Consider the following 16,569-nt stretch of genomic DNA (forward strand, 5'->3'; position numbering starts at 1 on the left):
AAGCCTGCTGTGTCAAAGGTTGGAGCTTGCATAATGTTCTCTCAAACGCTGGAATGATCTCTTTTATCAGGAAAACGGCACATTATGCAAGATCACACCATGACTGTACTGATCACAGCATGTTTTTAGGCAGTTAAAGCATTTCAATTGAAATATGAAGAAAATAAGCATTGCTGACGGAGCTAATGTTGACGCATTTCCCCTGAACGAGAGGGTTTTAAAGTAAAGTTCATGTTGATAGCGATGAACATCTGGTAGCATGTGATGCTCCGATGGTGTGAGTCACAGAGTATCATGCCGGTCTAAAGTATTAGTATTATTATTATTTCACAGCACAATCAATGCAGGATAGCTTGAGTGAAAGGTCAATCCACACTTAATAATACTTTAATAATACAAATCTCAGAATATACACAGCTAAATACAGATTCATGCTACACACATACACACATATATATATATATATATATATATATATATATACATATACATATATATATACACATATATATACATATACATATACATATATATATATATACATATATATATATATATATATATATATATATATATATATATATATATATATATATATATATATATATATATATATATATATGTATATGTACACAAGGCTGGTTATTTCTTCGCTGCTGCTGCTTTTGCCTGCAGGTCCTTGTCCGTGCACAGTGACTGAAATGCATTCAGCATCTCGCTGCTGGTCAAGTTTGCTCCCTTCAACACCAGCTTGTCTCCATCTACTGTGGTAGAGGAAGACAAAGACACAATGAGACGACTCATAACGACACAATGACCATTATCTCTGTTTAAGGGGTACAAAAAGCAAGAAGGTCCAAAGTTAACTCTGAGCAGAAGTCAAGGAGCACACAATGGCCATCAGCCGTGCAATGTGCTGCTGACCTGTGACAGACATTTCAACTTGACTCCTTGTGTGTGAGTAATCGTGCAGTGACATTATCAGCAAGAAATTCAAAGACCAGGTCACACAGATGTATGTGAGACGTTGAGCTGCACGTACAGAGCCACCTTTACCTGAGTCCAATCAACAAGCAATAACACCCACTCACTCGTCACAGTGATCAAGTTCATTGATCGGTCGATCACCTCTCAGCAGAAACAACATCTCAAGGGACTTTTTAAAAAGACAGAGCCCATCTGGACCTCCCGCAATTAAAAAATAAAACAGGACGAAAGTTTTCTTGAAGCACAAGCTCAAGTGACTTTCTTAGAATAGATATAGTTTCTTTTCAGATAGTCAAATTCTAAGAAATAATTGGACAAAAGAAAAGTGGAAAAGAGGACATTAATATTACAAAATGTAATTAAGCTGCTTAGATGTATTGTGATTCCTTCAGTTGTTTGTTGCCACTCTGCTGTTGTCCATCCGTCTTTAACTCTCTCTCTCTCCAGCAAAGAGCGTGTCAATGTTATATATGTTCATTAATATCTGCTTGAGGTTTTCCAGATGCAAAACTCTCAATCCTCTCTTTGATAATTACTAAGACACAAGTCCTGTCTTTACTGCACATAAACGACTGGTGAAATTCACAAGTCATAAAAACTAGATAAACAACATAAATTGGCTTCATGGGGATATAAAAAAACAGAAACGTCTTCAGTGGTTTAAAACGATGCCAGGAATCTGAACTGCAAATGCAAAACTCCAGCAACAATGAACCGCTTCATGAAGCCTCCCGGTTCGAAGTCTTCTCCTGCATGTTTGAATGTGGTCAGGCCATACTCACAGTAAGTGATATCCACTACGGGTGCAGACTTGTCGTGCTTCACCAACGGTATCACCTCACAGTTTATGTTGGTAGACCTGGCCTTCTCCGAGCCCACCATCACCAGAAACTCCCTGTGGGGCAAGAGGAGCACATTGAGTCAACTACTGCAGCGATGGAAAGAAACCAAGTCAATTCAATGAATCACTTTAGTACACGTTTTTGACACATATTTTACAATTTGGTGTCGCTACATGACTCGACTAACTTATTACTTCCCGACTACAGTACAGATAGAAGACACAATCATGTTTCACATGATTCACCAACACTACATTTAGTGAGCAATGGCCATTACACATCCTTTTGTTGTTGTTGCACCCTAAGGGTGTGAGAGGTTACAGCTGCATTACTCTTACTGGTTGGTGAAGTTTCGTTATCTCAATAAATTCCAACACAGGCCAAGGTTAACACAAGCACCCAAATGGGCCGGAAAGTTTGACAAGTCACTGGTCACACGGGTGTAATCAACTCATTGTGGTACATGTAGGTGGACCAGGACCCTGCTGCTGTGTATGCTGGCTCACTGGGATGGCTGTGACACACTAAAACGACCAGGACCATCATCTATTACACCAGTGTTGACCCTGTATGACCCGGGGGCTGCTGTGAAGAAGGGAATATTAGCCACAAAAAAAAAAGAAAGTTCGTGAGTGTGCAGCGGCTCTACTTTATTATCTATCAATATTATTTCAGCCCAAATATATAAGAAGTTAGACTACATGCGAGTCGAATCCCTTTGTTACATAATGTAGGTCGGTATAGCAGGTAAGTGAACGGAAACACATTTTCCCTCAACAGCAACGAGTAACGAGGGGAACCCTTAACTGTTACGTCATGGGTCACGTTATAAGTCAAACTCTTCAAACACAAACCCTCCTTCAATGATTAGATCATAACAAGTTATTAGATAACGTCAATAAACAACCTAAAGACTGAACTCGCGAACGTGTTTTGGAAACCACGTCGCTGACGGCCGCCTCATTAACGAAACACGCCTTTTTTTACATAGTTCCAGTCTCACAAAAACGACCCCATTACTCCGCGAGACTTCAACACACACTTCTTACCGCGTGGACCGGACGTTAGACTCAAATGGACAAAACTGAACCGTTATTTTCTTCACAGCCTTCAAAACCACGGTCGCTTTGCCGGAAGCCGCCATGTTTTCTGCTCTGACCTCTAACCTCGGCAGAGACTAGCGCGTCTCACGCGCGCCACTAGAGAGCGCCAGATGATAAGTAACTATACACTGAGCTGTGGATGACTTGGAGATTGATGTAATTGATCCTTCCTTACAATTCCATCTGGTATTTAGCTCTTTGAGAGTCGGTGCATAAATATGTATGTGCATGACATTTATGGTAATTTTGCACACCTTATGTGTAAATAGCAATAGGCTTCTGCAGGTGTCAATGATGTACAACCACATTCCTGCCCTCTCCTATAATGATTGGTGTCTATTTAAGCCAACAGTATTTGTTAAATAACACCTCTTGAAGTAAATTCCCAGCCTTTATAAAGATTAGCGGGAGACAGCACCATCTTGTTCAAAACAATATGACAAAGCTCATTTGCAAACTCACAAGAAAACCGACTGTGCCACCGTCTGGTAATCAACTGACAAATGATCTCACAATGCAAAATTATGTTAGGAGAGGACGGGTCGGGGGGTCTGTGACTGCATTAAGTCAATAAAGGAGGTGCTGCTCTCCAAATCGACAACCAAACAGACATATCTCCTAATCAAATAGACAGGGAGGATGGGAAATGGTCTCAAGCTACTGCGGTTTCCTGCACTCAGCAGATGAAAAAAGGTCAAAAGTCTTTCAGGGTATAAAAACATGTCAGAAATGGAAATGCATTTAAATGTTGACTGTGTTAAGTTCAATTGAATCATGGCATGAATTGCTTTAATGAAATAACTAAGTGTGTGTGTGTGTGTGTGTGTGTGTGTGTGTGTGTGTGTGTGTGTGTGTGTGTGTGTGTGTGTGTGGGTGTCTAATGGGGAAGCAAAACAACAACTCTTGTATTTCTGCAAGGAAAGGTTGCCAAATCTTGGCCACATTTTGTTAGCATCAACAAAAACACAACACAATTCTGTAATATATATATATTAAAACGGATAGTTTTCAGTGCTCAAACATTTTTTGGACTTAGAAGAAAAAAACACTGCACATCACCTTGTGTCCATTTTCTAAAGAACATTTGCATTGAATGTGCCTTTCCTTCACCTCTTTTCAGTATAGCAGCTGTGTATTTATAGCCACTCTGTTTTCAGGGCGTGTGTAGAACAAATGTGTTATTCTCAGATCAGCCCACTCGAGCTTGTGCAATTTATACTAACTTCAACACGCCTTAAGTCTCTTTCCTGAGTGGCCGACAGTCCGACGCAGCCTGTGACAGTTGGACAGTGGAGGCACTGGGCTCTAAATTTAGACACACGGCTACTGAGAAGCAGACGCATTTCCTATACACTCCCCACACCCACACACACACACACACACACACACACACACACACACACACACACACATACATACACACACATACACACACACAAACACACAGACACACACGCACAAGCACACACACACACACACACACACACACACACACACATACACACACATACACACACACAAACACACAGACACACACGCACAAGCACACACACACACACACACACACACACACACACACACACACACACACACACACACACACACACACAGATACTAATTAAGTTGTACTGTAAGTCCGGCAATAAGAAAGTGGGGGAGAGAGCGCTCAGGAACAATGGATGCTCAGGAGGATGTTTGACCTAAAAGAAAAGAGGTATTGTGTTGGTGCAGGATTTCATTTATCCAGTCCTCCGCCTGAGCACAATAATAACTTGTGAACTGTCATTTTCATTGTGAAATGATCCTACAAGGAGGTACTAATGTTTAGGATGTTCTGCTTTTTGGGATTTTTAAAACTAATGCTGCTAGACTCTGTTATTGTTGCCTCTGCTTCTTGGTGTAAAGTTGTCATTGTTTTACTGTTGGATAATATGGTTCAATATGTCACAATACAGTTAGTTTAAGAGTTAATATATCTTAGCCACACTTTAGGTTGAATCCATACTATATGAGGTGTGAATACAGAGTAAGCTGTGATATTAGGAGTTGCGAGAAGGAATCGGGAATGATTGTGACAATGTGTGTGAGAACACCCGGGGGGTTCTTGTAAAATACCAGTGCATTTACTGCTGGAGAAAAGGTATTTCACCCTCAAGTCTAATAATGTGCAGGAAAGTAGGCCTTTGGTAGTATTGTATTCATTACAACAGTCACCATTCAAGTTCTGTGTCCCGAAGGAGATCCCAGATGTTTTAGGGTGACCCCAGCAGTGTGAAGAACACACATTCACAGTCTCTTCGACTGTAATTCTAACTCTTTTTATGATTCTTTCTACATGTGACATATAAATAAACATGTTACTCATAAATCATGTTAGCATGACTAGTGAACATTAAATAAAAAACATTTATCAAGGCAATATGTTCTGTTTAAAATTGCTGGCGGGATTCATTGAATTTTGAGAATGTTTCATATTATATTTTAGTACAAAACATGAACAGTTAAGAAGTTTGTTAAAACATAGTCAAGTCCATTTTTTAAATATACCAAGCACCAATCTCAAATCCAATCAGCCTTTAGAATATAAGAAGCTTTAGAATATGGAGGCAACAACATACAACACCCTCAGCTCTAGTTTGCATTTTTATTTCTTCAGTGCGTTTGTTTCTTTTCTACATTATATATTAGTCTATTTAACATTCACAATCTCTTTATTAACATTTTGTATTATAGCATTATATTTCGTTTATAATCACGTTGAAAAAAAAAAACGCTCTATAGCAGAAACATCTATCAGGAGCCAGCATGGGAGCCTTCAGTACCGGGGAACTACATTTCCCACAAGGCTTCGCGCAGCAGCAGCACTCTCTCGAGCACTCCTCCTCCCACCAGCGTCCTGCTGCCTTGCTGCCTGGCGGAGCTCTCGCAGCGGGGCAGACTGAAACGAGCAGCTCCGCGTCTCTCACGTCCAGAAATGTGCGCAGCGCCGTCTGTGTCCATCGTCCTCAGACACCGCCGGCCCCGCGTCTTTAATGCTGCACCGGAAGCTCTAGACGAAGGAGACACAAACAAAACCAACCACTTTTCTGTTCACGCCGCCGCTGAACGCAGATCTTTCTTTGGGATAGCCGCCTTTCTCCGGTGAGCGCTCGTTTTAATATCTCCACGCCTGCGTGTAAAAGTTGTGTTCTCGTGGTTGTTTATGGTTCACGGCTGCTCCTGGGCTGGGAAGGTGCGCGTGTGTCAGTGTGTATATCTATATATACATATGTGTATGTGCGTGTGTGTGTGTGTGGAGGGGCGCATCGGGAAACTTCCCTGACAGAGAGCCCACTGTAGTTGTGACTGCGGCAGTGAGAGCCGCTGTGAGCACGGAGGATGTCACGCTGGAGACTTGTTGCCTTCAGCCGGCTCGTGTTGGACAGACAGCGCGGGGATGACGGTGATGATGCTGATGCTGCGGGGGACACTTGGATGTTCCGGGAGCAGCTCTCTCTCCTCTGAGTTTCTCCTCCTCATTTGGTCTCGTTTCAAATAGGCTTGCGGCGTGTAGCCTCCTGTCCTTCATTTCCAATCTCCCATAGGCTGCTGCATTAGGTTTATGTTTGAAGAATTCATTGTTTACACAATTACTATAACTATACGACCCTGGTGCCATCTTCACAATGTTATAACCACGGACCTCAATAGTCATTAGAAATGAATGGCCTTATAGGACCAGTGAGGTTACATGTGCGTTATGCTCTCCCTCTTGTGTGCCTCCTTGTCTACATTGTGTCTGTATACATGGCTGTATCGTAAGAACAGGAAACCAGTTATGGTTTGGCATGTCTTCTTCTTCTTCATGTGTTATTTTTAAGGCTCACCAACATTTGTGGGAAACAATTTCCTTTTCATGACAGCGAGATCCGCCTGTACTTGTTTTTTAGATGAATATCAGCTTTCCCTGATGACAGATTTACTGGTTTAAGTTACGTGTGCACACACATACACACACACACACACACACACACACACACACACACACACACACACACACACAGACACACACATTATTCCATAAATTGTATGGATATGTGGATGCTGCTCAGTCCTCAAACCCAGTACATGGCCTCTCCTTTTCTTATAGAGCTGGCATGAACAAACACACACATACTGTCTATGTGCACATGTGATGCATGAGGCACACACAAACACACACACACACACACACACACACACACACACACACACACACACACACACACACACACACACACACACACTAGTCTACACATACATCCTTCTCTATAACTGTAAATCAGAATTTCCTGCAGAGTAAATAAACACCCATTTTCACACTCTGTCAGTTTTACTCGGATCCATCCCCCCCCCACCCCCCCCCACCCCCCCCCCCCCACACACACACACACCGAGCCAAATGCTGCCAATAGAACCCCCCTCCTCAGCCAGTGTTTATTTGTTTAGTAGTTGCATAGGAGCTGTCTGCAGGCCATCCACCCTGCAGCTGACTGTCTGTCACAGAAGTTGACATTTGCTTCAGCGAACACAATTTGCACTTATAGCTTCCCTTCCCTTTGCTTTCGCTTCACTTCCTTTTGTTTTACGCTAAACATTAATGAACTCTGTATTTCTCCGACATCTCCATAAGAGCATGGTGAATATATAACCTATCGAATATATAACTCTGTCAAAACTGGCAGCAGTCGTGTTTTAAATAGTAAATCTGTACCCGAGACTAACCTGAGTGTAGAGTTCTTGAAATAACCCTCTGTGTCTAAGTCCAAATGCGTAAAATTACCTGAATGATGCTTAAAAAAAAGATCCCAAAATGCTCATCCTTCTTCCGTCTTCTACTTCGGCTGGTATTCTTGTCATCGTATTGATGGCAGCCGTGTGCAGCTTACAACACACACACACACACACACACACACACACACACACACACATACACACACACAGACACACACACACACACACACACACACACAAATCAAAGACACGTAGCTGGATGTCTGTGTATGACTAAATCTCTTTTACTCTCAAAGCAGTTGACTGTGTGGCGGCAAATATAAGAGGACAGCAGCATGACAAATGCTTTGTAACAGTTTTATCTTCAGGGCATTCACAGCATGCAGCATGCAGCATGCTGTGAATGCTGGTATTTGGATGGAGACCGGACCGGGTATGTGCAGCTGTTGCACCTAAGAAGGGAGTTGAGTGAGGAGCAAAAGGGGACTTTAGCAAACTGCACCAGTTCAAGTCTAAGGAGAGTTACAGGCTTTAGTTCACACAGCCCTTAATTGAAAGGATCACACTGGAGCTGTCCAAACATCCAGCTCAGACTGCAGCTACATCTGAAAGCGCTGCTGACATGTTTAAATTGGGTTTTATTACAGACAAACTAATGATCGGTTGTTTTTTGTTTGTTAACGTCACCTGTTCCACAAGGGATGCATCAATTCTGATGTTGGATATTGAGCTGAACTGTGACATTTCAACAAAAAAGTTGCTGGGGCATGATTTATTATTTTCATCAGCGCATTCCTGAAATGTGACGTGATCGTCTCAAGCTAATAATCTCCTGGCTTCTTACTGAACGTATATGCCGGAGTGGTATCAAACTATTCCCTTTTAATTTTTTTTTTCAGTTGCTTTTAAGACGCATTTGAATAAAACTATTCAAATGATGTTGTTTAACCTCCGCAGGCCCGTTCCATTCTCGGTGTGTAGGCTTTGAGTCATAGCACCTTGTGGTAAAATGACTTGAGAGAAACCAGAACTGTTCCCTTCTCAGGAGGGGCTGAACAGCTGCCTGTAATTCATGCACTTATCCACTGGTCATAATGTGTCTGGACTGATGGAGAACACAGTGATGCTGCTGCGGGCCTGACAGTCCTGAGGATAATCACACCCTGTCTGACTGCTGTGATAGTAGACTTTCATCATAGGCTGTCAAGATGTCGTTAGGCAGACTACACACATTTCACACTCACTTAGGCTTTAACAAGCGAGAACCCCGTCGCCGTCAACGGGAGGCAAACGGGGGAGCGCTCGGCTCGGCACCCTGCAGGCCCTGTTCCTCACTCCTGTTCGTCTGAGACACACACCTCAAGGAATTGGGCCGAGGGTCTGAGTCTGGAGGAAGTGTGCGTGCGTGTTGATGTGACTACCAAAGAAGGGCTGTTAAATGTCAAGCGGGATTCTGTTCTCAAAATGGAAAGCATTGTTCTGTGCCGTTGTCGGAAAGCATTTTTTCTTTCATTGATCTGGAACAGAGCGAAACCGAGGAGCTGAATGTGATTATCTCCCCTCTCAGATCGAGTTCCCCGCTGTGTTCGCCGGGACGGGATCTTCGCAACAGCTAACTTGCATATTGCTTATTCGTTTGTAAACTCTGTCATGGACAAGTTAGGCTCTGCTTTGTTTTCACATGACTCAGCCTAAAGTTATCTTTTGATTGGGTTTTCACCTCGCATGTGGGGTTTCGGCTAAGAAAGAGGAAACGCTTCAGAGCTCACATGGGCCATTCAGCCGCCATCAGACTTGAGTTTTGAGGGATGCTTCTGTGTGCTGATACGTGTTAGCTGCTTATATGAACTTTGCAAATGAACATTACATACATGCAGCTTTATGGGTTGAGCTGACAGGATTTAGGTGTCCAATCCTAGCCCTGCATGAAAGCCAAATATTTATTAAGGTAAGATTTAAGGTTTTGATCATTAGTGTGATTTGGCATCTTTTAGCTTTAGCCCTGTTATTTAGTGTGACTGCATGGAGTGATGCTCATTCATCCTTAATCTGCATTTTCTTTGCTATATGAGGTCTGTCATTTGAGAAGAGAACTAACTGCTGATGGAGACATGATCATTAACTTCTTCTTCACTTCAGCTAAATTAAGGGCACTTGCTGAAAATGTCTGGTCTCATCTGCTTGTAAAGCTGGAGGAGAGGGGGGGGGGGAAGCTATTAGATGAAGGGTTCGACAGATGAAGAGAATAAAACACGAGACAGTAGTTGTGGTAATAAAAAGGGGATATTGTAATATTATATAATATAGATTAGCACTTTAGTAAACTGAATTGGATATTGATCTCCAGTGCATCAGTTGGGTGCCGGTGCTTCTCTCGGCCTCTTCGACCGCCGCAGGATTGATTTTGCATTTGTTCTGTGCAGCGTAAAGGACACTTGTGATGCTTTTGGAAATCCCATTTGAGGTAGTTGTTACAGCACCCAGAGTGTCTTTTCTTCACAGGTACACCATCTTCAAAGGTGCACTTGGCAGAGTTTACGGATCTGCTGTGTTCGGTGCAGAAATGCAAATTCCAACGAGAAAAGCTGCACATGTTGAGACAAATGCTCTTGTTGTCACAACTTTAGCGAGATCAGGAAATGGTCTGAGCAGCTTATTCAAAGAAGGGGAACTACCTCATGTTCCGCTTTGCTAAAACATTAAATATTGCACTAGGTGATATTACTTTGAAAAGATTAGTAAAGATTAACTATTTTATTAACTTTAGATAAAGATTCATCACTCGGGTTAATAAATAAACTCAATCCAACATTGGGAGAGTTTGTCAGATCCATGACATGTTTTAACAAACCTTGTACGTGTTTGTGTATTTATTTATACATATTATATATATGTTTCACTTCTAATAGGGAGAGGCAACACCTTTAAGACAAGAAACAGCTGACCTCATACCGCATGCCTAACTGAGGAATGCCAAATAACGTGTGTGTGTGTGTGTCTGCGAGCAACACGTCACACACATTGTTAACGCCACACTTGTTTGTAAAAATCCTGCCGAGAGAGTGTTCCTGTGTTTGAGAACGGTTTCAAGGATTTGTCTGTCTGAATAAACGTCATTTCAGTGTCCGAATGTTCGGACAACATGTGGCTTGTGAAGAAATGGGTCCAATATTGACTTTGGTGCTTAGGAATCGAAAAATAATTTGTCATAATCTGCGTTCATGTTCACTGCAGCGAGTCATGGAGAAGGAACTTGACTTTAGCAAATTTCTCAAGGATAAAGGACACCACACTCCATCCCGTCAGCTCCGCTCCTCTGATGCCAATCTCCTGTCCATCCCACATAGGACCAAGCACCGGACGTGGGGTGACAGAGCCTTCTCCATATCTGCCCCCTCCCTCTGGAACTCTCTCCCCAAACTCATCCCAGACTGCACTGATATTTCCTTATTCAAATCGCAAATCAAAACCCACCTGTTCAGAACTCCTTTTAATGTGTGATTGTTTGTTTTCTTTCTTATCACGGTCCGAGCGACTCAAAGTCCCTATTTATTTGTTTTATTTGTTTTACCTGTATTTTAGCTATTCTTATTTATTTATTTTTAGCTTTTAAGATGTTTTAATTATGTGAAGTGTCTGAGTATTATAAAAGGGCTATATAAATTAAATGCATTATTATTATTATTATTATAAAAAGGGTGTTTCAGTTTGTGTTTGTGTCCCGACTTTCTCTGCTAGAGCACAGAAACAAACCTCACCTCTGTGCTGCTGTGTGACGGAGAGAGAGAGACAGAGAGAGAGAGAGAGAGAGAGAGGGTTCGAGGGAGAGTGTGGCGTGTTCGAGGCAAGTAAACACTGCGGATGCGATTAACTGAGATTGCCTCGGGGAAGCTCTAATGGGAAATCAGAGTCCCTCTTCCCAGGATTGTGGGTAACGCTAGTTGTTATGTATTCAACCACTGATGTTGGAAGAGAGAGGACAGGGCCGGGGAATTTGAAATGACTTGCGTTCTGGTACACTTTCTTTGTCTTCTGACGTGGGAATAAATGAAAGCTCTCTTCAGAGTTTGTTCAGTTGTCACGAAGATGGATCTTGACATCAAAAGCCAGCCAGTATCTCTGGAGCTGGGATTGTTTCCAAGGTCGAGAAGGAACTCATGCTTCAGTGACATTTTCTCTTCTTGGCATTCATGCTAAGAGTTCGATCAGAAGATTGATCCCACTCTCAGGTCTGTACCGAAGCTTCAGCCAAGAGGCAGTTAGCTTAGCTTAGCATAAAGACATGAAGCCTGTCGTCTGTCCAACGGTAACAAAGTCTCTCCAACGTAAAGAAACCCAACTGGCTTCAGGCTGTAGCTTCGTCTTGCCCGGATAGAGTCTCAGCAAGAAAGCAAACGGGCGTATTTCACAGGAAAAACCTTTTACGCTCGCTCACACATCTCTATCCTTGTGTTGGACTGTGTTCACCTCGAGCATGAGCTGTTGTTGTTACCTCTTGCTCTTCAAGTCAAATGGAGCGATGCCAAGTGCCGGGAGGGGGCAAGTATCCACTTCCTCTGTGGAAAGTGTGGTTTTATTTTAGATAAATGCCACAAAGCCGTCGTTGCCTGAAATGTGCCTTGACGGTGGCGGCCAAGTGATCGCCAGCGCGTTGTGCGTGTCGAGGGGTCAGGTGATGGACCGCAGACGTGGGTGAGTGAACCGAGTGTGTACAGGCGGTCCCTTCTCCTCGGTGTAAAGTGCTGCTGATGCAGCAGACCTACACACACACATAGTTACACACACACACACACACACACACTGCAGGGATGCTATGTAATGTCACCCAAGGGGAGGATCCTCATCTCACACTCTGCTGGCTAAAGCACTGCAGGGAGGGCACACACACACACACACACACACCTGCGTGCTTGTACTGAGCTTTTGTTTGTGAGTATTCCATGCAACCTTCGTGTGTTTGGCTTTTTTGAGACAGATATTGGTGTATGTGTGTGTTTTTTTCTGTCTACCTCTCTGTTGGACTCACCTGTGTGGCCCTCTGCATACACAAGCAAGCCTTTGTCCTTGTCTGCATCTCTGTCTGCGTTTTTTCTCTTTGTGAAATCAGCGAGCAAGAAATAATTTCTGCAGCATACACTTTTGTTTTTGCAATGTGAGAAATACAACGAGGCAGTGTTCTGCCAATTTTTAAAAGGTCATCATGTGTTTATGGGGTCAGATGTTAGACATCATGTGTTTGGGGAGAAATAGAATATCTGTTCATGGACAGTTTATAACTGGAGCTGAATGAGGGTCATTGGGGACGCGATGATAAGACAAAGAGTCGATTGTTGCTTGGCTTTCTGACGTCTGTGTGTGTGTGTGTGTGTGTGTGTTTGTGTGTGTTTGTGTGTGTGTGTGTGTGGTTAGCATTTGTCTAACATGCATGCAGGGAATTGTGTGTGTGTGTGTGTGTGTGTGTGTAGTTAGCATTTGTCTAACATGCATGCAGGGAATTGTGTGTGTGTGTGTGTGTGTGTGTAGTTAGCATTTGTCTAACATGCATGCAGGGAATTGTGTGTGTGTGTGTGTGTGTGTGTAGTTAGCATTTGTCTAACATGCATGCAGGGAATTGTGTGTGTGTGTGTGTGTGTGTGTGTGTAGTTAGCATTTGTCTAACATGCATGCAGGGAATTGTGTGTGTGTGTGTGTGTGTGTGTAGTTAGCATTTGTCTAACATGCATGCAGGGAATTGTGTGTGTGTGTGTGTGTGTGTGTGTGTGTGTGTGTAGTTAGCATTTGTCTAACATGCATGCAGGGAATTGTGTGTGTGTGTCTGTGTGTGTGTGTGTAGTTAGCATTTGTCTAACATGCATGCAGGGAATTGTGTGCGTGTGTGTGTGTGTGTGTGTGTGTGTGGCCAACCACTAGGTCCATACATGCATCAGGTGATGGTGTGGGGAGGTGTTGTGCTTTACAGGGTGGTGCTCTGTCTCTGTGCAGATGAAGGAGGTGACGGCCATCCATTGGCTTCCATCCATCATCAACGACCTCGTGCTGCCTCATACTGTCTTACACCATCTCTCTTTCAGTCTGTCAGTTTTGGCCATTTCCCCTTTCACTTTCTTTGTGTCTTTGGCCCTGTTCCTTGGTCTATGCCATATTGTCTCCTTATTTTCCTCCTCCCTGCTCTTCATCTTTCCTTACATTCCTATCCTCCTCCTCTCTAACCATCTGTCACCATGTCTTCCCCTCTATTTGTCTTCTTTCCATTCCTCTTTCTTTATTTATCACTCTCCTCTCTCCTCTTACCTTTTCCCCTTGCACTCTCTTGCCAGCTTCTCTCTTTCTTTCTTTCTTTCTTTCTACTTTCTTTGTCCTACATCCTTGCCACTGGCATTGATCTAGAGCAGAGAACACACACGCACACGCACGCACACACACACACACACACACACACACACACACACACACACACACACACACAAAGACAGTCTGTCCTGCTTACAATTAAAGTGTAACTCCCTCTTCCCTTTTCCCAAGCAGGCTCATAATAGGAAATGCCCCCGTTATCTTTACGGGCACTGGCGTATTAATATAAGCTGTTAGACAAACAAGGTGTGGGTACGTGCTCGGCTGTGTTCACTCTGATAAAATGCAGTAGTACGAGGCAGAAAGTACACGGCCGGCCTTTTCAAGCTGCTTTCCCCAAGGTCTTTGCACTCATCAGTGTAGTAATGGTGGTGAGAGGAACCGACAGGTGAGAAAAGAAAAGTGCGAAATGTGGGGAATGAGGTGAAATATCTCCAGGGTCCAACATTGGTTTGTGGTTTGTCGTCTGATAATGGAGGACACCTCCTGGCTGAATGAAACTGGTGAGGGATATTTTTGAGGCCACTAATGACACACACCGATGAAGTCCTTTTGTTGAACTCTCCGTCAATACAGAACCAGCAAATCTGTCAACAATTATTTGGCACAGAGGAAATGAGCTTCTAGTTTTACCCATTTTACTCCAGAGAGTAGCCTTTAGCCTGCTTGCAAATGACTGTTTACTTCAGGGACAGTATTTGTTAATGGACTATAGGGCTTTGGTTGGCTTTCTGACTTGTGTGTGTGTGTGTGTGCGCGTGCGTGCGTGTTGAGAGAGGATGAGAGAACGCGTTTGTGTGATTCTGAATGCAACAATTTGCAACATGAGAACATATAGCCATTAGGGGTTGTTTACACATAGTGTGTGTTCCCTGAAATGAGGGGATTGCTGACTGATATCAACAAGTCTTCCAGAGAATTTACTCTCCGTCTCATTCGGTTTTCTCCCGCTCCGTCCTCCTCCTTCCCGTCTCCATCTCTGTCACTGCTGAGCTCTTTGAATAGGCCGGTTGTTTGGCTCTGCGGGCTGCTGGTAAAAATGCTCCACGATCCAGGAGCAGACAATGGCAACGTGGTATAGCGTAAAGGGCGGAAGGAAAAACGAAGAGAGAGAGAGAGACATACAGAGAATTACACAGAGAGAGTTGCGAATGAGTGAGTAAATAGAATGGTGGAAAAGATGTTTGAGCCAAGAGGAAGAACAAAGAGTTGATTGTTTAGGTACGTTAGGGGCCGTTTGGTTACCGGACAGTTGGTCCCTGATGTTTTTCTTAGATTCCCTCATGAAAAGTTAGTTTCCCTCCATGCTGACAACCAACAAAATGGGACAATGTACTCTTCTATTTATTGAACAAATATTTTAGTTTATTTGTACAGATAGAGCTGTGTATAAAACAGTTCCTTTTTTGTATCAACTCAAATGTGTACGTTGAAGCTAGTTCAATGTGGCCTTGAACTGCTCTTCACAGTTAATCATTGTAATACTGCAGTTGTGGATGATGTGAATCATTCATACTTAATAAGTTGTTAATTTATATTAATAATGAGATTTTTCTCCAGATACTCTGCAGCCTTTTTTCCTAAAGTAAGCGGTTATATGATCCAGTCACACGCACAGCAGTATAACAAAGGAGAATGTATGCTTTTCTTTGTTTTCTATCGTAACCCCGAACACGTTTGGGTTTTGGACAAAACAAGAAGTCTAACGGCTTCCATTGTCATCAGAGGTGCTGCAGTTGAACCCGGACTTCTGCGTTGGCACTCAACTTTGTCAAATGATTATCTTATCATCTTTGACTTGTATCATCTTTTCACACAGCTCAGCGAGGTTGAGAACACACAGCATGGCCCACCAGGGATTAGCACTTTAAAAAAAATGCCTACAAAGCTCGCGGAAGCAGCACCTTTTCTTCAGAGAGCAAGAGGAAGAGTTTTGACGAGAGAAAGACAAAGAGATGGGGGAAGATGAAAAGTGGTTTACCTTGAGAGAGAGAGAGAGAGAGAGATACCCAGAGAGAGAGAGAGAGAGAGACCCACCCACCACAGTGGGGTGCTCTGCTGAGCTGCAGTGAACAGCAACATGAAAAGGGTTTTTTGAACCGGAGCCAGGGCCCTGAGCTTTCTACGAATACTGAGGGGCCGAGGAGAGGAAATGAGAAGCGTTAAAGAAAAAAGAGGATTAGAAGGGAGGGCTGAAGATGAAAAGAGGAGCAAGGAGACACAAAGTGGAAAATAGGAGAGGAAAGGACAAGGGAGTTGAGAAGAAAAGTGGAACCCTGTGTAGTGAAGAAAAGTGCTTTACAGTATGTTCCTTCGACTGTTTAGGATGAAGCATGCTATACATGACTAATTTGAGGTTAACTCTCCGGGACACTTTCTTTTATTATCAACTACAAACATTCTTTGTACAAAAGGGGAGACGTGAAGCAGAAATCCAAACATGAAGCCATCCCCGTAAGGGGGATCAACTTCAGTTAAACGTGATCAAAGGCTCTACTTTAGGTGGAGGTTCGGGACGACTCGTCCAGAAAGGA

The 16,569-nt window shown here is 43.1% G+C and overlaps 2 protein-coding genes across 3 annotated transcripts in view; one reads left to right on the plus strand and one right to left on the minus strand.

Moving 5' to 3' along the window:
• Positions 1-627: 627 nt before the first annotated feature.
• On the minus strand, positions 628-2,983 carry mrpl53 (mitochondrial ribosomal protein L53). Its single transcript, XM_034545846.1, has 3 exons — positions 2,879-2,983; positions 1,770-1,882; positions 628-764 (listed from the first exon to the last, which is right to left on the minus strand). The coding sequence occupies exons 1-3, from the start codon at positions 2,971-2,973 to the stop codon at positions 643-645; spliced, it is 330 nt and encodes a 109-aa protein (XP_034401737.1). The 5' UTR covers positions 2,974-2,983; the 3' UTR covers positions 628-642.
• A 2,841-nt stretch (positions 2,984-5,824) lies between these two features.
• pag1 (phosphoprotein membrane anchor with glycosphingolipid microdomains 1) overlaps positions 5,825-16,569 on the plus strand; it is a 41,165-nt gene continuing 30,420 nt past the window's right edge. The window contains exon 1 of one of the 2 annotated variants that reach the window (XM_034544712.1): positions 5,825-6,073. The gene's annotated coding sequence lies outside the window, so the exon portion shown is untranslated. Of the gene's footprint in view, positions 6,074-7,911; positions 9,633-16,569 lie in introns of those variants that run through there. The other variant, XM_034544715.1, reaches the window with a different exon arrangement.

The sequence above is a fragment of the Cyclopterus lumpus genome, chromosome 11, assembly GCF_009769545.1.
Source record: "Cyclopterus lumpus isolate fCycLum1 chromosome 11, fCycLum1.pri, whole genome shotgun sequence".
In the NCBI taxonomy this organism is placed as follows: Eukaryota; Metazoa; Chordata; class Actinopteri; order Perciformes; family Cyclopteridae; genus Cyclopterus; species Cyclopterus lumpus.

Coding starts and splice junctions, on each gene's coding strand:
- mrpl53 (XM_034545846.1), bottom strand. CDS start 2,973: ATGGCGGCTTCCGGCAAAGCGACCGTGGTTTTGAAGGCTGTGAAGAAA. Junction 1,883..2,878: donor TCTAACGTCCGGTCCACGCG/GTAAGAAGTGTG, acceptor CTTGCCCCACAG/GGAGTTTCTGGTGATGGTGG. Junction 765..1,769: donor CGTAGTGGATATCACTTACT/GTGAGTATGGCC, acceptor CCTCTACCACAG/TAGATGGAGACAAGCTGGTG.